The following is a 23,512-nucleotide window of genomic DNA, read 5'->3' on the forward strand; positions in this document are numbered from 1 at the left end:
GTACCCATTACTGAGGAGCATGTCTCGGGAACAAATATGGACCCTACCCCTAGTTCCCTTGCTGTTAACACAGAACAACTACAACACCCTGCATCCAAACCTGAAAACACTGCAGCTGACTGCCTGGAACATTGCATAAGACCAATTAACCCAAATTTATCCCAAAGGGTTAAAGACATTATCTTGGAGGCTCGCAGACCCTCAACAAGGAAAAATTATTCAGCAAAATGGAAAAGATATCTCATTTGGAGTACTGCAAAAGGAGAAGATGTGTCACTGGTAAACATAGCCAACATCCTGGAATACTTGGCAGAGCTCTTCCACAAAGGCCTGTCCTATTCTTCCATTAAGATTCATGCATCAGCTATTTCAGCAGAATACGACTTGGATCCTCCAGTCTTCTCACATCCTCTGCTCAGGCAGTTTCTGAGAGGAATTAAAAATGTAAAACCACCTAGGAAGCCACCATTGCCAGCATGGGACTTGAACTTTGTGCTAGAAAAATTGACACTTCCTCCTTTCGAACCAGCAGCAACAGCAGAATTACAATACTTATCATGGAAAACTGCTTTCCTGCTGGCAATCACTTCAGCAAGAAGGGTATCTGAACTACAGGCATTAATGGCAGTACAGCCCTTCCTGATCTTCCATCAAGATAGAGTGTTCATGAGAACAAATCCTACTTTTATGCCTAAGGTGGTCTCCAGAGTATCTTTAAATCAGGCTATCCACCTACCTACATTCTTCCCCAACCCACAGAACAGGGGAGAAAGACTGTTGCATACCTTGGATGTACATAGACAATTACGCTACTACCTGGACAGGACCAAGGGCAATAGAAAAACTGACCAGCTACTGGTAGCATATGCAACAGGAATGGAAGGAAAAGCAATTTCAAAACAGACAATCTCTAAGTGGATAGGAAATTGCATTAGATTTTGTTACTCCTACCATGGAAAGAAAACTCCAGAAAACATCAGGCCTCACTCTACAAGGGCTACAGCCACTACCACAGCTTTTCTACGAGGAGTGGCTACCAAGGACATTTTAGAGGCTGCTACTTGGAGCTCCGTGCATACATTTGCCAAGCATTATAATTTACCTTTATACTCTAGATCCCGAGCAGGGTTTGCCACTGCTGTTTTGCAAGGGATCTTAACTACACCATAATTTTATTTCTCCTCCTCCCCCAGTTTGGCTATGGTATTCTACCCATTTGTAAGGACTGCAGATGCATCCTTGAAGGACATAGTACAGTTTTGTACCTACCATAAATGTAGATGTCCGATAGGAATGCATCTGCAGTCAGGATTACCCACCCTCCTTCCCCTCTTTGGTACTCCTAGGGTATTTGCCCATCTTATAGCTAGCTGGGGGAATCTATTATGGTGTATTTGTTTGTATATATGTACATACATGCTTATTTTTTGTTTGCTCTGTACTATTTGGAATCATTTGCATTTATCCAAATTTAGCCTTCCTAGAGGGCACCTGGCATCTGGGGCAAGAAACACTGAGGAAAATGGCGTCGGCTGATGCCTTTATACCCGAATAACTGCAGCTATGACGTCGGGTGAAGTGCGACACCAGCCGAGGCCAGACCCAGACTTTGGAATCCGGCCGACCGAAGGGCTGCCTGACGACAGGACAACCCATTTGTAAGGACTGCAGATGCATTCCTATCGGACATCTACATTTATGGTAGGTACAAAACTGTACTTTCTTTTTTGCGCAGTTTAACAAGATAAGAGGTGGAGTAGTAGTGGGATGTGTTTCCTTTCTCTTGTCATGGGAGATTGCTGAATGCATTATCACCATTGTCACTGATGCTACATGACATGTTTTTTTGATGAATCAGTATTTGTGATCCATGTAGGAGATTGCATGTGTTCACTCTGGGTGGGCATCACTTCCAGTAGAAATTATGTCCATCTGGACTTTCCTCAGTAGCCACGGTGTTCACAGAGGTGTTGTCTCTGGTGACTAGTGCCAAGCAGGAGAGGGATCTCCATGTGTTCCCTACTTGAGCAACTAGCCTCCTGCAACACAGTCCAAGGTCTTCAGTGAAACATCCCTGCAGTGAGTGTCTCTAGTTACAGTCCCTGGGTGGTCCCCATAAACTGGAGGAAATCCCTGCTGATTTGTACTCAGGAGATTGCTTTTGCTGTATATAGCTTGGTAAATTGCAGTCTCTCTCAAGCCTACATTTGGAGAGGGTCCATTAGGTCATAGCCTTGATCCACTGGGTAACGACTTGACACTGGGTCGGCACACACTAGCCCTCTGCTCCTTCTGGGCTTGTCTGCCAAGATCTTTTTGATGCAGTTTGCGCACCTGCGAATGTAGGTGTTGCCGGGAGTTGTAACGAGTCAGTGACATCAGAGCCACCAGGTTCTAACAGATTTTCTTATGTTGCTTGACCACATTCTCCAAGCCTTGGACTGATGGATGGCTGCTACCTGTCTTTTGGTAAGTTTTCCTTTCCTGCATCTGAATCCGTCACAGATTCTGGTGAACAATGCTTCTTCTCTACAGTGGGGGCATACTAGTTTCCTATGCTTTGCAGAGTGTACAGCCCTCCAGAAGAGAGAAGCCTTTCACATATGCCATTTGGAGCTAATAAGCCTCATTGGATGTGGAGGGAATTGAGACAAAGCCACTTCTGGTACTTCTCATCTGGTCAGGCAACCAGTGAATCATGTGGAATGTAAATAAAAAGGGAGATATAATGTGCTGCTTTTGCTAGGCCATGCCATAGTTTATGGACAAGAGGGGTTTTCTTCAAGGAATTTACATGGACAAGAGCAACTGTCCTCCAGAAGTTTACATCCCCAGAGAAGTGAACATGCTTGTAGTGTCTGTGAACTGCTCTTCATCCAGTTCTAGATTTGCAGTTTCAAAGTGTGTGTCTGGTCATAGTCTTCTGGAAATAGAGCACTTGAGATTGATCTATTTGCCATTCAAGAATATATAGTTCTCACCCTTTTTTGCTCAGTTTAACAAAATAAGAGGTGGAGTAGTAGTGGATGTGTTCCCTTTCTCTTGTCATGGGAGATTGCTGAATGCATTATCACCATAGTCAGTGATGCTACATCGTATTGCTTAATTCAGGTAATAAAATTAAAATCGTATTGCTCATTATGACTGAGTAGGGTGCAGTTGTAGATTTTCAGATCCCTGGTGGTGTACACGTCTCTTCTGGATCAAGCAAAGGGTTTCTCCCTTGGCAGGGATGACTACTGGCTCCATGTCAAGGCCTAGCTTCTGATGTAGATTCTTTGATAATTCCCAATTTGTCTTTCCAATCTTGGAGAATGTTCAGGGTGCTAGAAAGCCTTTCAGATGGAAAAGGGCTTCAGTCTGGATTGAACCGTTCTCTATAGCGCATTAATCATCCAGATACCAAGTGCTCATTACCTATGTTAGAGACCTGAATAATGTGAACCTCCCTCTTTCCATGTTCAAGGAAAATTCATTTAGCTTGACAAGTCACTTTGATCACTAAGCTTGCAGGTTGATATCACCTGTGTGACTTGGACCTCCTTTGTCCCATAGTCTGGGAATATTTGTCATTTATTTATGCTCATCATGACCTTGTACAAGGCAAAAAATTATGATCTGAACTGATTAGTTAGTGCAGTTCCTTTAAAGAAGTAATGCATTTGCCCTCGCTTGAAGAAACTCCTTGCCTTTGTAGGAGTTTAACTTCATGATTAAGTACCTTGTCTGTCTTCAGTTTGAGTCTGCTGCCTTGGCAACATAGAAGTTCAGGCCTTGGAGTACCTTTTTTTCTAATGGATGTCAGGCTGTTGTGTAGAAAAATGTGTTAGTTATTTTGTAAAGATAGGGTATCCCTCGGGATTGACACAGTTTTCTTTCAGTGGTGGTTTCAGAAAATTGTCATTAAACCAGATTTTTCAATCCCTGGTTTTCTTCGCTGACAGAGAAAATATAGGAAAGAAGTCCTTTTCACAACAGTGGTGTGAACAGGTAGCTAAGCATCATCTGGGGATCTGGGCAGCCGGGGGGGGTGGAGTACAATTTTAGTTAGATTGACCATTTGCTCATTTCCTTTGTACCAGTGATGGAAAGACACCCAGGGACCTAGTCAGCACTTCCCAAGTGTACTACCAGTTGCATTGTTCATTTTGATGGCTATCCACCTGTGGTCAAATAGTGCAGTCAAAGCTTGCTTCAAGAATAGTTACCTCTGTTTTTTGCTTGATGAATATGTGCGCACACTGTGTCTGTACTTTGGCCAGTTGATATGTGGTGTACACCTTTGCCCAGCATTGTTGTCTCAAAAGTGACTATTGTTTTAAGGAAGTTCAGGTGTTTCAAGTGCTGCTGTTGTAGTCAAGTTCACTTGGGAATTTGGTACTTCAGGGCTCGGCTTTCTGAGATCTGTTTTTTTTTGTAGTCCCAGGGCTGCTTCCAACACGGTGGTTGCTACTTTGGATTTTAGCCAAACAAGAGTCCATCTGTGAGGATTCTTGATATTCGGTATAACAACACATTCTTGTATATGTTGATCTACAGGAAGACCTTAATTCATGGGTCACGGTTACCCTAACCTTAAACAGTCGGCAGATGAGTGTGTCTTGCCTGTAGGCTCAGCTGTTGGAAATGAGAAGTTGGGCAAGTGATGTATCATCGTTTTTTGGTTTTTAGGAAGGTACTTGCTAGTATCTTGGAGGCAGAGTTGGGCTGTACACTGCTATGTATCCACTGAACAGTGATATAAATGTAGGGGCTATTATGTAGCCATGGTTGGTACAGGCAGGCAGACATTCCCAGAGATATAGTTTTCAACTTTTTTTAAATTCTAAAATCCAGTCTGAGAACATGAACCCAACCGAAGACCCATAAAAGAGTCCTTTAATTGATCATCTGATATGTACCTGTATATTTCTGTCATTTTCTTGTATGTGATCTAAAAACAGAAAAGGTGGTCATATTGGTTTCCACAGCCATGGAAATGCTATGAATTGGAATGCTTTTCCATTAAATTATTTTACATTCAAAGATTGGTGGAAAACATTTGATAGTAGCCTTAGGAATTTTGTAACATAGTGTTTAAAAGCTCAGAGCTGATGTTTTCCTTCACCTCCCTCACTGTAATGGATTTTTTTTCACAGATCCACACACAAGTAATTTTGAGATGTTCATTTGAAAGAAGTGATTTTCTTTATTTTTTACCTTTGTGATTTTATACAGGATCATGGAATTCCTACAAATATGGGGTATGCTGTAGCCCCCCACCATTCTGGAGTCTATCCTGTCCATGTGCAGCTGTACCAGTCATGGAAGCAAGTCTGGAACATAAAGGTGACCAGCACAGAGGAGTATCCTCATCTCAAACCAGCACGATACCGCCATGGTTTCATACACAATGGCATCATGGTAAGGACAGTTGAATTCTGTACTGTAGGTTGAAAATATAGCCATAGGATTGATAGTATTGTTCCATTTTATGGACCACAAAATCTCTCTGTTTCTGTACTGTATTTTTTTGTTTAAACCTCGTATGTCTCTGTGACTGACTCAGTGGCTCCCACTACCTGTTCCCATTTGGTCCATTCTTTCCTCTTCCTGGGTAGCACAGTCTGGTCCTGTGGAGTAGATGCATCAAGCCTCCTCCTAACCTGGTTTACACTAGGCCTCAAGAGTTGGAGGGAGTCTTGTAAAACAATCTGTTATCAGAGCACACCGGCTTCCCTGTTGAAAGTGGCATTTGTGAGCATCCCCTTCCACAGGGTGAGAGCCTAAGCCCATTCATTCTTTGGGACATGGACACCAGCCAGTTTCCCACTGAGAGGTGAGGTTACTTTGTGATGAACAATTTACCATTTACAGTTGTTTTAGTAATAGTCATGGTTCCAGAGATATGAACATTTGTTTGAACTGTGAGACAATAACTTAATCTTTTAAAAGTCTTAGGCCACACCCACTGAGAGTAAGAGTATGAACTCAAAAGAGCTCCATTTTAGAGAATGAGATGTTCGTCATCCCTAGTTTGCAAGTGCCTCTGCACAGCTTTACATCACGTGTCCCAGTTTTGGACTCCGTGGGTACAGCAACCAGATGTTCATCGTGTTACACTGCTGCAGTCATTACACTTGGGTTGTCCTGCCATCAGGCGGTCCCGCAGTCGGCCGGAGTTCCAACGTCTTGGTCCGGCGTCTGTTGCTGTCGCCTCCTCCCTGCCGTCAGTGCAACAGGGATAAATAAGATGCAGCCGACGCCATTTTCTTCAGTCTTTCTTGCCGCGTGGTGCCTGAAGCAGAAGCAGTTCGCAAGTGCCGGTCGGCCGACTCCTGAGATTTTCATTCCGAATCCAGAACTGAAGTCTTCTAAAAAAGCTAAGTACCCCGTTGGGGAAACTTTTTCTTGCCTCAGACCGATGTCAGTAAAAGTTAATAACTGTATTTCTTGTGGGAAGCAAATACCTCATAAGGATTTCTACTCCTATTGTATTCCATGCCTAGGCCCTGACCACAACATCACTGGTTGTCGGTTTTGTGCTAGGTTTAACAAGCGCACTATTAAACGTCGGTTTGATTTTGCCCGACATTATTTTGGTAGAAAATTCAATTATACCATGCCGTCGGAAATTCCGACTACCGCAATGCATAAAAAGCGCAAGGACAAGGACAGGCATCCGAGGCCCAAAACGGACGACGAGGCCTCTTCTAGGCCGGTCACCATTTCTCCGGTTTACCGCTAGGCACCTACGCTGCCCCTGACGACCACTTCCACAGAACCACAGACCGCGTCCGACTCCCACGTGGAGCTGGCTGGGCCTTCGGACGCTCTAGGCTTTCAGTTTACCGATCCTAATCCTACAGAGGAAACCGAAGTAGCTGAGCATTCCACAGCTACAGAGGGTGTTTTCAGACCTACCCAGTTAACTATTAAACCCTCTGTTAAATCTAAGACCCCCCCTTAAAAGCAAAGAAACAGACACAACTCTCTCCAAGACAGGCTTCCATGCCTAAGAAACAGATACTAAAAATGGCCGAGGACCTGATCACTTGGATCAGGGGGTCCCAGCCCCCTCCTGATAAAAGGCCCAGGCAGGATGCAGACTATGATTCTTCTGACCAGGTGTCCCTCTCCTCTGACTCTTCCTCGGACCTTGGATATTCTTTACCCCCTTATGAGGATTCTGATGCTGAGGAATCAATTCCATCAGCCTCTCCGCCTGAGGATTACTCCTTTGGGGAGACCTTGCATACCATGAGAGAGCATTTCCATTGGGAAGGCCAGGATTTCTCAGAATCCAAGAAAAGACTCAGAGACTTCCTTTTATTGCCCCAACACAGACCCCTTGCTATTCCACCAGTTTTAGATATTGTGGATGATGTGTACAGTGAATCCAGTTTGAACCCGGACTCCTTACCTCCAGCCCCAGTTAAGCCTGATAGATATTACAGAGTCCCTGACTCACAAGTTTCTGTACAAAAGCCCTGTTGCTGACCCTGAAACAATTTCTCAGGGACCCAAAGGGATTAAGGCCTCATCAGCAAAAAACACAGTCCCCTCTGACAGAGATTCCAGAGCATTAGACAGATGGGGAAAAAAGGTATATATTTCTGCAACTTTAGCAATGAGAGTCTTGAATTGCCAGTTTCACATGCTAAAATATCAGCAATTTTTGATGTCTCAGTTGAAACAAAAGATGCTACCAGAACCAGATCCTCCTAACTTAAAAGAAATGCAGGATTTATTGCATGCAGCTGAACAAGTGGGAAAACATACTTTGCAATGTGGGTTTGATTCCTTAGAGGCCTCCTGTAGAGCAGCAGTTACAGGCTCTGTCATTAGAAGGCATGCTTGGTTAAAAGAACATACGTTACCAGATTATGTTAAGGTCAAATTATTGGATGGAGCTTTGCAGCGGGATATGTTGTTTGGAGTTAAGGCAGAGGAGGTATTAAAGAAGATGGAGGATAAGGCAAAATCTATGCAAACGGTAAAAGATTTCTTACAGGTTCAGCCTCCTCATTTTAGTAGAAATTGGCCAACAAAGAATTGGTCCTTTCCAGTCACAGATAGACCTCAAAGGGGCAGATACAGACGTCCAAGAGGTAGAGATCAGACACAAGGTCCTTACAGGCCTCGACAATGGGGTACACCAGGCCAGAAAGAAGGGGAAGACGGGACTCAACCGTATAAAAAACAGCCTCAATGACTTTCCACTACAGCTGCCAAACAGCTCTCTCTTGGCAGCCCCCTTAGGAGGAAAACTGGCACTTTTCTATCACAACTGGCATTGCATCACCAAAGACAAATGGGTTCTCAACATCGTATCTCAAGGTTACAGGTTCCATTTCCACACCTTGCCAAGGTTAAAAGGAATGCTAAATCTGCCACCAAATCAAGGGGCAGAGGCTCAAAAACAAATTACAGCACTCATGGACATGAGAGCTATTCAAAAGGTACCACCACAAGAACAAGGACAAGGATTTTACTCAAGGCTCCCAGAAAAGACAAAGCCTGGAGACCCATTCTGGACCTTTCTACACTAAACACTTACCTGGATGTTCCGAAATTCAAGATGTTGACACTACAGCAGCTTCTTCCCATGCTGGGCAAGAAAGCTTGGCTCGTAACTTTGGACCTCAAAGAGGCATACCTGCATGTCCCTATCAGACAAAATTGCAGAAGATACCTCAGATTTCTTGCTGGTTCAATGGACTATCAATTCTCTGCACTGCCCTTTGGCTTATCTACTGCGCCCAGAGTCTTCACAAAGTGCCTGGCACCAATAATTGCATTTTGCAGGCAAAAAGGAATTCAAATTTACCCATACCTGGACGACTGCCTGATTCAAGCAGACAGCAAGGACATTCTACTAAAACATCTGGCGTACGTAAAAAAGTTATTAAGTTGCTTGGGGTACACAGTAAATGAAAAGAAATCAAAACTAGTGCCCTCACAACAGATAATATTCCTAGGTGCCAGCTTGAACACACCGACCCAGATGGCTTATCTCACGCCAGACAAGCAAGGACAACTGACTCAATATTTTCAATTAATGGCAACAAAGACCCAACTCCCTGCAAGAAAAATTCTGCAGGCCTTGGGCTACATGGCATCTTGCATACTACTAATTCCATATGCCAGACTGCATATGAGGAAACTACAATGGTACCTAAAGAGCATATGGTCTCAACACTGTCAAAGTTTGGAAACAGTTATACCACTAATTCCTTGCCTACAACAGGAGTTTCGATGGTGGGCACAAGCTTGTCACCCCAACAAGGGACAGCCTTTCACTCGACCCACAGTTAGGCAGACACTGACAACAGATGCATCAGATTATGCCTGGGGAGCACACATGGCAGGAAAATGTATCCAGGGTGAGTGGCCCACAGAGCAAAGACATCTCCACATCAATCAAAAAGAGATGCTAGCTGTACAAAAATGCTATTATAGCTTTCAAGGACCTACTGCATCCAGGACAATTACTACTAAAGACAGACAACACCACAGTTATGTGGTACATAAACAAGCAAGGGGGCACACACTCCTACCCCCTCTGCGGACAAGCCATGACCTTGTGGAACACAGCTCTAAGCTACCAAGTTCATCTGCAAGCACAATTCCTGCCAGGAGAAAAAAACACACTGGCAGACGACCTAAGCAGAAACATTATGGACCCACACGAATGGGAACTAAACCCACAAATATTCAGAATAACACAAAAATGGGGGATCCCGGACATAGATCTATTTTCCACCCCAAAGAACTACCAATTACAGAAATTCTGCACAAGGAGCTACCATCCACGAGCGTGGAAAGTGGATGCCCTCTCATTCAGCTGGAAAAAACTACAAGTATACGCTTTCCCACCTTTACCTCTCCTTCCAAAGGTACTCATAAAAGCCAGGCAGGAAGAGCCAAAAATGATCCTGATTGCACCAGACTGGCCACGCCAGCACTTGTACCCAATCCTAAAGAACTTAACACAAGAACCACCCTGGATTTTACCACAAATTTCACAGTTGCTGACACAGTACAACAAACAGATACTTCACAGCCAGCTAAAGACCTTAAACCTAGCTGCATAGAAAATTCCTTAGTCAAGCAAGCAATGCCTCTCTCCAAAGATGTTGTGGATGTCATTCTGTAGGCCAGAAGGCCTAGCACCAGGAAAGCATACTTGGACAAATGGAAGAGATTCTGTGCCTGGAACCAAGCGCACAGCCTTGACCATCTAGTCCCAAACATTCCTCAGATACTGCAATACTTAACTGAGATGCTGGACAAGGGCCTTTCTTTTTCATCCATCAAGATCCACGTCTCCGCTATCTCTGCTCATTACAACACGGATCCACTAATTTTTTCTAATCCTTTGCTCAAACAATACCTCATAGGGGCTAAAAACATAAGACCACCCCGTAGAGCACCTACACCTACGTGGGACCTCAACTTTGTTTTGGAAAAATTAACGTTACCTCCTTTTGAGCCAGCTAACACAGCAGAATTAAAATACATCTCTTGGAAAACTGCTCTGCTACTGGCAATAACATCAGCATGAAGAGTTTCAGAATTACAGGCACTAATGGCAGTGGAACCTTTCCTCATCTTCCACCAGGACAGGGTGTCCTTAAGAACCAACCCTACGTTTATGCCAAAGGTGGTATCAAGTGTGGCTCTAAACCAAACTGTTCACTTGCCAACTTTTTATCCAAAACCACAGAACAAAGGGGAGAGACTACTACATTCTTTGGACATTCACAGGCAGTTATGCTTCTACTCGGACAAAACCAAAGCTTTCAGAAAATCTGAGCAATTATTGGTAGCATACGCTGCAGGAGCACAGGGAAAAGCCATTTCAAAGCAGACCATTTCAAAATGCATAGGACACTGTATACGTTTCTGCTATACCCACCATGGGAAACCTGTACCTAGCAGCATTAGATCTCACTCCACCAGGGCAACAGCCACTTCAACTGCCTACCTCAGAGGAGTACCTGCCAAGGATAATTTGGAAGCTGCAACATGGAATTCTGTGCATACCTTCACCAAACATTACCATTTGCCTTTACACTCCAAATCCAGAGCAGGCTTCGCCACTGCTGTACTGCAGGGCCTTATAGCCACCCATAATGCCTTATAGATCCAGCCTCCCTACCTCAGCTTTGGGATTCCACCCAAGTGTAATGACTGCAGCAGTGTAACAAGATGAACATAGTACAGATGTTCATCATGTTACACTGCTGCAGTCATCACACTTGGGTTATCCTGCTGTCAGGCGGTCCCGCAGTTGGCCAGAGTTCCAAAGTCTTTGTCCAGCGTCGGCTGCTGTCGCTTCTTCCTTGACGTTACTGCGCCAGGGGTATATAAGAGGCATCCGACGCCATTTTCTTCAGTCTTTCTTGCCGCACGGTGCCCGAAGCAGAAGCAGTTCGCAAGTGCCGGTCGGCCGACTCCTGAGATTTTTAAATCGAATTTCAGACCGAAGTCTTCAATAAAGCTAAGTACCCCATTGGGGAAGCTTTTCTTGCCTCAGTCCGATGTCAGAAAAAGTTAACAATTGCATTTCTTGTGGGAAGCAAATACCTCATAAGGACTTTCATTCTTATTGTATTCCTTGCCTAGGCCCAGACCACGACATCACAGGTTGTCAGTTTTGTGCTAGGTTTAATAAACGAACTATCAAACGTCAGTTTGATTGCGCACAACATTACTTTGGTAGAAAATTTAATTATACCATGCCATCGGAGCAACTGACGACTGGCATGCATAAAAAATGCAAGGATAAGGATAGGCAGCCTAGACCCAAACCTGACTCCGAGGCCTCTGCTGGGCCTGTCGCCGGTTCTCCGGTTTTCAGTGAGGCACCTACGCAGCCCCTGACAACCGCTGATTTAGAACCCCAGACGGCTTCTGATTCACAAGCGGAGAGTACTAGGCCGCCGCAGCCTTCTTCTTTAGCCCCTACCGACTCTAGAGCAGAAGGAGATTCCGGTGCAGTTGTAACGCCTTCGGTTGCAGAAGGTGTCTTCAGACCGACTACTCTCACCATTAAATCTTATGCTAAACTAAAAACTCCATTAAAATCAAAAAAGACTGTACATCAGTCTCCAGTACAAGGCTCCATGCCTAAGAAACAGATGCTTAAGATGGCTGAAGATTTAATTACCTTAATCAGTGGTTCCCATCCCCCCTCCTGATGAAAGGCCAAGACAAGAGGAGGATTATGCTTCCTCTGACCAGGTTTCAATTTCCTCAGATTCTTCTGAGGAACAGGAATACTCTTTTCCCCCTTATGATTCTGATGCTGAAGAGTCTATTCCCTCAGCATCTCCTCCAGAAGATTACTCCTTTGGGGAAACTTTACATACCATGAGGTAACATTTCCAATGGGAAGACCAGGATTACTCTGATTCTAAGAAAAGGCTCCGAGAGTTCGTTTTACTACCCCAGCACAGACCACTTGCTATCCCTCCTGTGTTAGACATTGTGGATGATGTTTATTTAGAATCTAGTCTTAACCCAGACTTTCTACCTCCTGCTCCAGCCAAACCAGACAGATACTACAGAGTCCCTGACTCACACAAATTCCTCTATAAAAGCCCTGTTGCTGACCCAGAAACAATTTCCCAGGGTCCCAAAGGGGTTAAGGCCTCTATTGCTAAAAATCCTGTACCTTCTGAAAGGGATTCCAGAGCACTAGATAGATGAGGAAAGAAGGTATACACCTCAGCTACTCTAGCTATGAGAGCTTTAAATTGCCAGTTTCACATGCTGAAATATCAGCAATTCCTAATGTCTCAATTAAAACAAAAAATGAGCACACATTCAGAGCAGCCTGACTTCATGGAAATGCAGGATCTGTTACATGCAGCTAAACAGGTGGGCAAACATACTTTACAATGTGCATTTGATTCATTGGAAGCTTCCTGTAGAGCAGCAGTGACTGGGTCCGTTATACGTAGACATGCTTGGTTAAAAGAACAAACCCTGCCTGATCATGTTAAAGCAAAGTTATTGGATGCACCTTTACAGCAGGACGTTTTATTTGGTGTAAAAGCAGAAGAGGTTTTAAAGAAAATGGAGGATAAGGCAAAATCTATGCAGACAGTCAAGGATTTTTTACAGGTTCAACCCCCTCGTTTCAGCAGAAACTGGTCAACAAAAAACTGGTCCTTTCCAGCATCTGACAGACCACAGAGGGGCAAATACAGACGCCCAAGGGGCAGAGGTCAGTCACAAGGCCCTTACAAATCTCGCCAATGGGGTGCCCCTACCCAGAAAGGAGGAGAAGACAGGCCCAAGCTAACAGAAGACAAACACAATGACTTAACCCTCAGACTGCCAAGCAAATCTCTCTTGGCAGCTCCCTTGGGAGGAAAATTAGCACTTTTTGCAGACAACTGGCACATCATCACAAAAGACAAATGGGTCCTAAGCATTGTTTCACAAGGATAACAGATTCCACTTTCACACCTTGCCAAGGATAAAAGGAATGCCAAACCTGCCACCGAATCAATGTGTGGAGGCACAAAAACAAATTACAGCTCTCATGAACATGAGAGCCATACAACAGGTACCTACACAGGAGCAAAGACAAGGATTTTACTCAAGACTCTTTCTAGTCCCCAGAAAGGACAAAGCCTGGAGACCCATTCTGGACCTTTCAACTCTAAACACCTATCTCCAAGTACCCATATTCAAGATGCTAACACTACAGCAGCTTCTTCCCATGCTGGGCAAGAAGGCTTGGCTAGTAACATTGGATCTCAAGGAAGCATACCTGCATGTCCCTGTCAGACAAAATTGCAGAAGATACCTCCGTTTCATTGCAGGTTCAACTCATTATCAATTCTCTGCACTGCCCTTTGGCTTATCTACTGTGCCCAGGGTTTTCACAAAATGCCTGGCACCAGTAATTGCATACTGCAGACAAAGAGGAATTCAAATATACCCATACCTGGACGACTGCCTTATTTAAGCAGAAAGCAAGGACATTCTTTTAAAGCATCTGGCGTTTGTCAAACACCTTCTAAGTTGCCTGGGGTACACAGTAAACGAAAATAAATCAAAACTAGTGCCCTCACAGAACATAACATTCCTGGGTGCCAGCTTGAATACAACGGCCCAGATGGCTTGCAACAACAGCTGACTCAATACTTCAAAATGATGGCAACAAAGACCCAATTCCCTGAAAGAAAAATTCTGCAGGCCTTGAGATTCATGGCATCTTGCATACTCCTAATACCATTTGCAAAACTGCATATGAGGAAATTACAATGGTACCTGAATAGCGTATGGACACAGCACAGCCACAGCTTGGAAACAATGATACCACTCATTCCCTGCCTTCAACAGGAGTTTCTATGGTGGGCACAGGCATGTCACCTCAACAAGGGTCAGCCTTTTACCTTGCCCACAGCCAGGCAAACTATAACAACAGGTGCATCGGACTATGCCTGGGGAGCACACATGGCAGGACAGTGCATTCAGGGCAAATGGGATACACATCAAAGGCATCTGCATATAAATCAAAAAGAAATGCTAGCTGTACAGAATGCCCTAACAGCTTTCAAGGACCTCTTACATCCAGGACAACTCCTAATAAAGACGGACAATACCACAGTAATGTGGTATATAAACAAGCAAGGGGGAACACACTCCTACCCCTTATGCAGGCAAGCAGTGACCTTGTGGAACACAGCACTGACTTACCAAGTTCAACTACAAGCACAATTCCTGCCAGGAAAGAAAAACACATTGGCAGACGACCACAGCAGAAACATCATGGATCCCCACGAGTGGAAACTGGATCCACAAGTATTTGCAATGATAACTCAAAAATGGGGACGCCCAGACATAGATCTGTTTGCCAACCCCCAAAACTACCAACTTCAAAAAATTTTGCACAAGGACATTCCACCCACTAGCTTGGAAAGTGGACGGCCTCTCATTCAGTTGGAAAACACTAACAGTCTATGCCTTTCCTCCACTGCCTCTTCTAGCAAAGGTGCTACTGAAAGTCATATTAGAGAGGCCACAAATGATACTCATTGCTCCAGACTGGCTACGCCAGCACTGGTACACGATACTAAGGAACATGGCCCACAGCCCACCATGGATTTTACCCCAAATTCCTCACCTGCTCACTCAGGAAAACAATCCGATTCTACACAGCCAGCTTAAGACTTTAAATCTGGCTGCATGGCAAATTACCTAAGCAACCAGCCAACACCTCTATCTAAAGATGTTATGGATGTCATTCTGGAGGCCAGGAGGCCCAGCACCAGGAAAGCCTATTCAGACAAATGGAAAAGATTTTTCCCCTGGAACCAGGCTAAAGGCCAAAATCCCCTTGCTCCAAACATTCCTCAGATTCTGCAATATTTAACTGAGATGTTGCACAAAGGACTTTCTTTTTCATCTATTAAGATCCACGCCTCAGCGATTTCAGCTCACTACAACACGGATCCTTCTTTATTTTCACATCCACTCCTAAGACAGTACCTCAGAGGGGCTAAGAATATAAGACCGCCCAGGAGAGCACCAACACCAACTTGGGATCTCAACTTTGTTCTGGAAAAGCTTACACTGCCGCCCTTTGAACCAGCTATTTCAGCAGACTTAAAGTTTCTGTCATGGAAAACTGCCCTGCTACTAGCAATAACTTCAGCTAGAAGAGTCTCAGAGCTACAGGCCCTAATGGCAGTGGAGCCTTTCCTCATTTTCCACCAAGACAAGAGTCGCTCTACGGACTAACCCTTCCTTTATGCCAAAGGTGGTATCCAGTGTGGCCCTAAAACAAACCATTCATTTACCCACCTTTTTCCCAAAGCACCAGAACAAAGGAGAAAGACTCCTGCACTCTTTGGACATTCACAGGCAATTACGTTACTACTTGGATAAAACTAAGGCTTACAGAAAATCTGACCAGCTCTTTGTATCCTATGCTGCAGGATCACAAAGAAAAGCTATCTCAAAACAGACCATTTCCAAATGGATAGGACATTGTATACGTTACTGTTACACACATCATGGGAAACCGGTACCTGCTAGCGTTAGGTCCCACTCCACCAGGGCTTACAGCTACATCAACTGCCTTCCTCAGGGGGGTACCAACCAAGGATATTTTGGAAGCTGCAACTTGGAGTTCAGTGCACACCTTCACCAAGCACTATCACTTACCTCTATATTCTAAGACTAGAGCTGGCTTTGCCACTGCAGTTCTGCAGGGCCTACTAGCTTCTCCAAACCCTCTTTAACGCCACCACCCATCCTTAGCTTTGGGATTCAACCCAAGTGTGATGACTGCAGCAGTGTAACACGAACATAGTACAGTTTTGTACCTACCATAAATGTCGATGTTCCAGTGTTCACACTGCTGCAGTCCAGGTTACCCCCCTCCATCCCCCCTGTACTAGCTGCACTTTTATATACCTTTCTAACAACCTTTGTGGTGTATTTGCTTGTAACTGAAGGTATCTTTTTGTATTTTCTGTACATGTTTCATTGGCAGTATGTATTGCCCACCTACTAGGGGACACCTGACATCTGGGGCAAGAAAAACTGAAGAAAATGGCATCTGATGCCTCTTATATACCCCTGGCGCACTGACATCAGGGAAGAAGTGCCAGCAACCGACGCCGGACCAAGACTTTGGAACTCTGGCCGACTGCGGGACTGCCTGACGGCAGGATAACCCAAGTGTGATGGACTGCAGCAGTGTGAACACTCGAACATCTACATTTATGGTAGGTACAAAACTGTATTTTTTGTACCTACCATAAATGTAGATGTTCGTGTGTAAACACTGCTGCAGTCCAGGTTACCCTCCCTCCTTCCCCTCTTACTTTCAAGTATTTACCTAAGACATCTACCCTTTATTACCTATGGGGAGTATTTGCTGGTAACTAAAAATGGTTGTTTGCTTTACTTTTGTATTGTTTACTAGCAATTTGTATTGCGTATTTATTTTGGGGCACCTGACATCTGGGGCAAGAAAAACTGAAGAAAATGGCGTCAGCTGCATCTTATATACCCTTGTCGCACTGATGTCAGGGAGGAGGCGACAGCAACTGACGCCGGACCAAGAATTTGGAACTCTAGCCAACTGCGGGACCGCTTGACGGCAGGATAACCCAAGTGTAATGACTGCAGCAGTGTTTACACTCGAACATCTACATTTATGGTAGGTACAAAACTGTACTTTTTCCTACCAGGTGCCACCCAAGCAATGGACCAGAGCTACCTTCCTATGCCCAGGATGAGGCAACCACTGCTATTCATTCCCATCCTCCTACCCCCACTCCCTTGTGTACCTGAGGTGCTAGTCAGACATGGGTCAGCTGAGTCATAGACAGGTCTTCTTCCTTCTATGCTACAAGAATAGGCTGATTTGTTTGATGCTGTTGTCATTCTCTGCATTATTTTGAGCAGCCTTCTGTAGTGGATGGAAACTCTGGCTGCATACTTCTGTCATATGGCTGTTCTTGGAAGTCTCGGTGTGCTGTGCAAGAGACATGCACTTCTCCATTGACTTATGGATTCTTGTCTGTCTCATAAATGTTAGCATATCAAATATTTGCTTACAGAAATGTATTGTTATATGTCAAAGTTCTGGCACTTCAGCCACACGTGAACATCAAAACTACAAGTGCTAGAACAATTTACCGCAGCAACAAACACTGAAACCCGTAACAGGAGGGAAAGTATTTTTGAGGTGAAGGGGCTTCGGCCCCCACATTGCCTATGTAGGACTCCCATGACCACCACTACAATTGCATGATCATACAGCTGTGTGGAACTGTGTAACACCATAAACTGTGTTATTTGCTACTAACACATTTTGTTTCAAGCTAAAAGATGTTCTGTACTTCAATAGAGAAGCACTTCAGTAGGTTCATATTTCATACCTAAAAGTCAGATCAAAAATATTTGACAGTCTGGCATTCCAAAAATTGCATTCTCTCGACTTTACACACAGTATCCTGGGGCTGGTGCTGGAGGAGCAGCTGTCTCAAAGATCTGCAGTTCATACTGGCTGCCTCCATATTCATACATGTTATGTATGTGTAGATATTACAATTTGTGGGTGCGTAGCCAAGATGGCGAGCAGTTAACAGCACTGTTTTGTAGCTGTGCTTCATTTTAAAATTTCTAACAGGATTTTTACTAAAAAACCCAAATAGAACGTTTTAAAACTTGATGGATTTATAGTTGAACATCTGCCGAAAGATTTACTACATAAAATAACAAGTTTGAAACTCCTTTGATTGCTTTTTCCTGTCAGGAAAACTAGAAAGAACTAATAGTCTTAGAATGAGCCACTCTAAGCCCAGTGTACAGGACAGTACACTGAAAAAATACATAGAGGCTATGCTAAATAACCTCAATGAGTTGTCTGTAAAGATAGATAAATTAGAAAGCGAAATGGACAATTTTAAAGAGAAATGTAAAAGACAAGTTGAAGTGCTGAGTGAATCTCTTAAACAGCAATCATATCAAATCTTGAGTATAGAAGAGGCGATGTCTGATTTTGATGGAAGATTACTTGAAAATGAGAATAACACTGAATTTCTTGTGAAACAAAACTTATTCCAGAAAAAATAGAAGACTTAGAGAACAGATCTAGAAAGAATAACATCAGGGTTTATGGGATTAATGAAGAAGGAGGAGACAGTATCGTTCAATTCCTTCATACCTGGCTGCCTCAAACTTTGAACCTGTCTGAAGCTTTTTTCCTTTGGCACCAAAAGGGCATATAGATCACTTTCCCAACTCATCCTTACAACACCAAGGTCAGTGATCATAAGATTTTTCTCAACTCAAGATAAGGATTTAGTCTTAAAAGCTGTGTGGACTAATTATCCAGTTAAAATGAAAGAAAATACTGTAAGATTTGACAATGACTGATAGAGAAAAGCACGTATGTCACTTGTTAAAAGCTTAAAGAAAATATTAAACACAAATCTTGTTTCCAGCAAAAATAAGGATTCACCTTCCAGAAGGAAAGATGATTTTAACTCCTTAGAAGGTACATGCAGTGGACTTGTAGAAAAATAAATTCCTAGAAAAAAAGTAGAAGAAATGGACTGGAATCGATCAACTTATTTGAAGAGAAATGCAACAAGAGATGGGTTAATAAAAGACAAAAACAGTAAAAAAAACTGAAGGACAAATTAAATCAATGTATTTCATGCTTATGAATTCTACTAATTTAAAGAATTGCTTGAATACTTATACTAGTTACTGGACATTACTTTTTGTAAGGTAAATCATTTCTTTCTTTCCTTACTTCAAATGATTACTAGTTCTGTTTTTAAAATGTTAGTGTTTGATTCTTTTAACTAGAAATGAAATTAAAGCAATTTATTTTCATTTAGAGTTTAAATGTTAAATTATTCATTTTATTAAAAGTTAGTCATTATTATGATGAAACCTTTGTTATGTGGCACACTTTGATATCTTGGCATAGTTGAATAAATTACTGTTAAATATAATACAAGATGCAACAAATGACACTAAAGAGGCATGTTAAGTTGGATTCTGGGCACTTAAAATGGCCCAGTAGTGTTACATGACATGCAGTAGCACTTAGAAAAGACAAGTTATGTTATAAACAAAATAATATAGCTTTTTACATATGTAACGGTTATTATTGGAATGATATCAAATAATTAGAGTAACAGTCACACTTTTACAAGTTAAACCTAGGTCACACATAACTGTCATTCTTTTAATGCAAGTCTATGTGCTGTGTCTCCTTTATAATAATGACAGTCTGCTTTTAATGTCTCATACAAATAGTACTTACTGTATCATTAAATGTTTCTTTAAATACAATAGTTTTTTAATGTTTAAAATACTTGGAAATGTTTTTTGTTTTTTTAGTAGTATAAGAGTGGTTTGAGGGATTGATGTGTAAAGTAGAGGTGGCTTGATTTCATTTGCAGACATTTTTATGTGAATTGTAACTGATGGACTGTTCATTTTCAAGCCCTTTTCATGAAAACAAGCTTGAAGCAACCTAGCGTCATGAGCATTTTTGTGATGCGGGAGTTCTGAAAATTCTAAGAACTGTCCAGGTTAATTCTTCCTGTCTAAAAGTAAATAATCATAATATCTTGAATCATATGCTAAGATGTCAAAGTACATGTTAGATAGTAAGCAAAAGACAGTGAATTGCATTCTAACCACTGTCACGTATTACATAGTTCTAAGTGCTTGCTACTAATAGAACACTTGACTTCCAGTTGCACTCAGGAAACTTATGCTGTGTTATAAACAAAGTATAAAAAATAGTTTCTTCATATATAAAAGTTATTATTGGAATGTTATCAAATAACTAGAGTAACGTTCACACATATGAGTTAAACCTGGATCTCACATAACTGTCATTCTTTTAATGCAAGTTTATGTTGTTGTTGATGTTGTTGTTGTGTCTTTCGGCTTTTCCCGGTTAGGGGTCACCACAGCGGAACTCCGGTCCGCTAATGATTGGCAGTAGATTTTTACGTGCCGAGTTGCCGGCCCTGACGCACAGCCTTCAACAAAGGTACGTCCATTCACGCATGTCTCCACACAGAAGATGCTCTAGCTGAGAATCGAACAGGACAACGTCTTACTGTGAGGCTACAACGCTACCGCAGCACCACTACCGCATGCTATGAAAAATGACAGTCTGCTGTATATTAAACATCTCATACAAATAATGCTTACTGAATCATTAAATGTTATTTTTAAATACAGTAACTTTTTAGTTGTTAAACATTGAAATTATTTTTTTTTAGTGGTTTGGAAGGGTTTGAGGGATTGATGTATAATGTAGACATGGCTTGGATTCACTCGTGAATGTGTGAATTGCAACTGCTAAACTGTTCATTTGCAAGCCCTTGTCTTGAGGACCAGCTTAAAGCAGCTTAATTAGAGTCATAAGCACTTTTGTGATGCTGCGGGAGTTCTGAAAATTCTAAGAACTGTCCAGGTTATTACTTCCTATCTAAAAGTAATTAATCATAATATTTTGAATCATATGCTGAGATGCCAATGAATACAAGTTAGATAATAAGCAAAAACAGTGAACTTCATTTTAAACCACTGTCAGTTACTTAATAGTTCTGAATGCTTGCAGCATACTAAAAGGATAGTTTTTATACTAGCCTATAGAAAGACGCTTCTGATAAAAAAAAAAAAAATAGAATTCTGTTTCTATGTTATTGTCTCTTTTCAATGGTAACAAAGCTTAATATCTCAGAACAATTTATTATGGAAAGTTTGAATCTTAAAAGGAAAGATTTTTCTGATGTTTGTTCAGATGATATTAGACACAACATTTAAGGGGAAAATAGGACTGATTCTAACAGTAGTACTAAATTAAAGAGTATCAAATATACCAGGGTAAATATAAATGCTCTATTATGTGATATTCTACACTAGGATTTTGGCTAAAGTTTAAAACCTAGGAATATATTTATAGTACAAGACATAGTATACAAACAGAAATAGAAACAGATCAGAATAAGTAAATATGTATATAGTTAAAGAATATAAATATCTCTACAAAAGTGAGACTTTGGCATAGTGGTTAGGGTGTTCAGCTTATAGGCACAGGGTGCAGGGTTTGATTCTCACATGGTGTAATTGACTGGACTTGGAATGGCCAGCAAAGGCAATTAGTCTGGTACTGATTTATGAACTTATGATCCTGTGAACAACTGTACACATAGTAAATAAAATAGAAGCATGTAAATCATCTGACCAATAAATTAATAAATATGAAAATAACAACTGACTTCCTCCCTACAGTAGATCAGGGAGATAATGTGAGGTACAGGGAAAGATGATTGCAGAGAGACTTAATTTGGTCAACTTATAATAACGATTCTGAACACCTTTTTAACTTTTCTTATTCATAACTCACTGACAGGCTTTTTTAAGATGATGCATACTTAAAGTATGAGACACACTAATATGAATCAGAAGCATGCACTAAGCATTGTTAGTTTAACAGAGAGTTTGAGAGGTAGTTTGCTCATCTTTTTCAACAAACCAGGAATACATTATTCCATGGTGGAATTTTTTAGGGTTATATCATTAAGTAATGTTTTATTTGTTTCAAATGTTTTGCCCATAACTGAAGATTTCATTTTTCTTGTATGTAAAGTATATAACAAGTTCAATACATTAATGTGATTTTATTATACCTGTGTTGTTTTTCTTATAAATGTCTAATTTTAAATCCATATCTATTAATATTAATGGACTGAATAATCCAGTAAAGATAGTCTGTTCAAATACTTGCAATTACATAAAGCTAAAATAGTATTTCTACAGGAAACTTATTTACTTAACAAAAATGTTAAAAAAAAAAACAAACCTTTTTTAAAAAATTATTTGGTTTTAGCAAGTTCTAGCTTTCGAGATAAAAGAAGAGGCACCCTCATTTTATAGAAAAATTCACCAGTAATGCCTAAAGTAATAGATACTTATGTTGATAAAAATGGTGTTATAATTGAGTGGAACAGAAAGCTATATACATTGGTGAACTCTGATTGAATTCCAGGGGTTGGAGCTAAAGATGCAAAAAATTACTTGGAACACTATACCATATTGTATGAAAGGTGAAGTCATAATGGCTGGTGATTTTATTTGTATTTTATGAGACAGATGCCACTGCAGATAGAAAGCTGAGAATCACATCTTCAGCCAAACATTTAACACATTTTGTAAATCTAATGAATTTAATGGATATATATGAGCTAAGAAAATCACATCAATTTACCTATTATTCATATATGGAACACAGATATTGATAACAGATTGAGGCAACAATTTTATCATGTTAGAGAAGTTTCAGTAGTTGCATGTCCCATTATTGAACCATAATGCTATAATCTTTACTATTATTTTTAAAAGACTGACAATTTAATACATCACAGGAGAATACCAGTGTACATTTGTAAAATAAAATGATTCAAGGATTGGTATGTTAAAGAGAGCAAAGATTTCCTAGAAATAAAGATGAATAGTGAAGTGTCTGATACTGTCCTGTGGGAATTTTACTATAGACTTACTTAAATGGAAGTTACAAGTTGGTGTATTAGTAAAACAAGAGAATGGGACAAAGAATTGAATACGCTACAGGCCAAAATAGACACACTAAAGTTAAATCTAAAACCAAATGACATTTTCAGTCAGTCTGAACTTAAATACAAAATATGTTGAAATTCTAAATCATAAAGTTTCATTAAACATGGAAAAACTTAAACGTCACACATTTTCAGTAAACCCTTTAAGCTTGCATAAACTTGCTCTTAGAACAAAGAAAATGAATAAACTAAGTCTTATCAAAGAAGTTATAACATATAAAAAGAAAGAACTGATATTAAAGGTATTGTTGAGGGCTTTTAAATATTTTATAAAAAATTAAATAATACGAATAACCTAGATGATGATGATGTTGAAACTTTTCTAAGGGAAAATATAAATAATAAAATAAATGAACAAGTATAAAACTTGATAGACCATT

At 41.4% G+C, this 23,512-nt stretch overlaps 1 protein-coding gene across 1 annotated transcript in view; it reads left to right on the forward strand.

Annotated features, from left to right (window-relative positions):
* The window catches only part of NDST1 (N-deacetylase and N-sulfotransferase 1), a 1,661,305-nt gene that overhangs the window by 678,377 nt on the left and 959,416 nt on the right, over positions 1–23,512 (forward strand). Inside the window, exon 7 of the mRNA XM_044069371.1 lies at positions 5,218–5,403. Within this exon, the coding sequence (XP_043925306.1) occupies positions 5,218–5,403 (186 nt within the window). The remainder of the gene's footprint in view (positions 1–5,217; positions 5,404–23,512) is intronic.

The sequence above is a fragment of the Protopterus annectens genome, chromosome 4.part0 (assembly GCF_019279795.1).
Source record: "Protopterus annectens isolate FY-2018-M chromosome 4.part0, PAN1.0, whole genome shotgun sequence".
Lineage (NCBI taxonomy): Eukaryota > Metazoa > Chordata > Ceratodontiformes > Protopteridae > Protopterus > Protopterus annectens.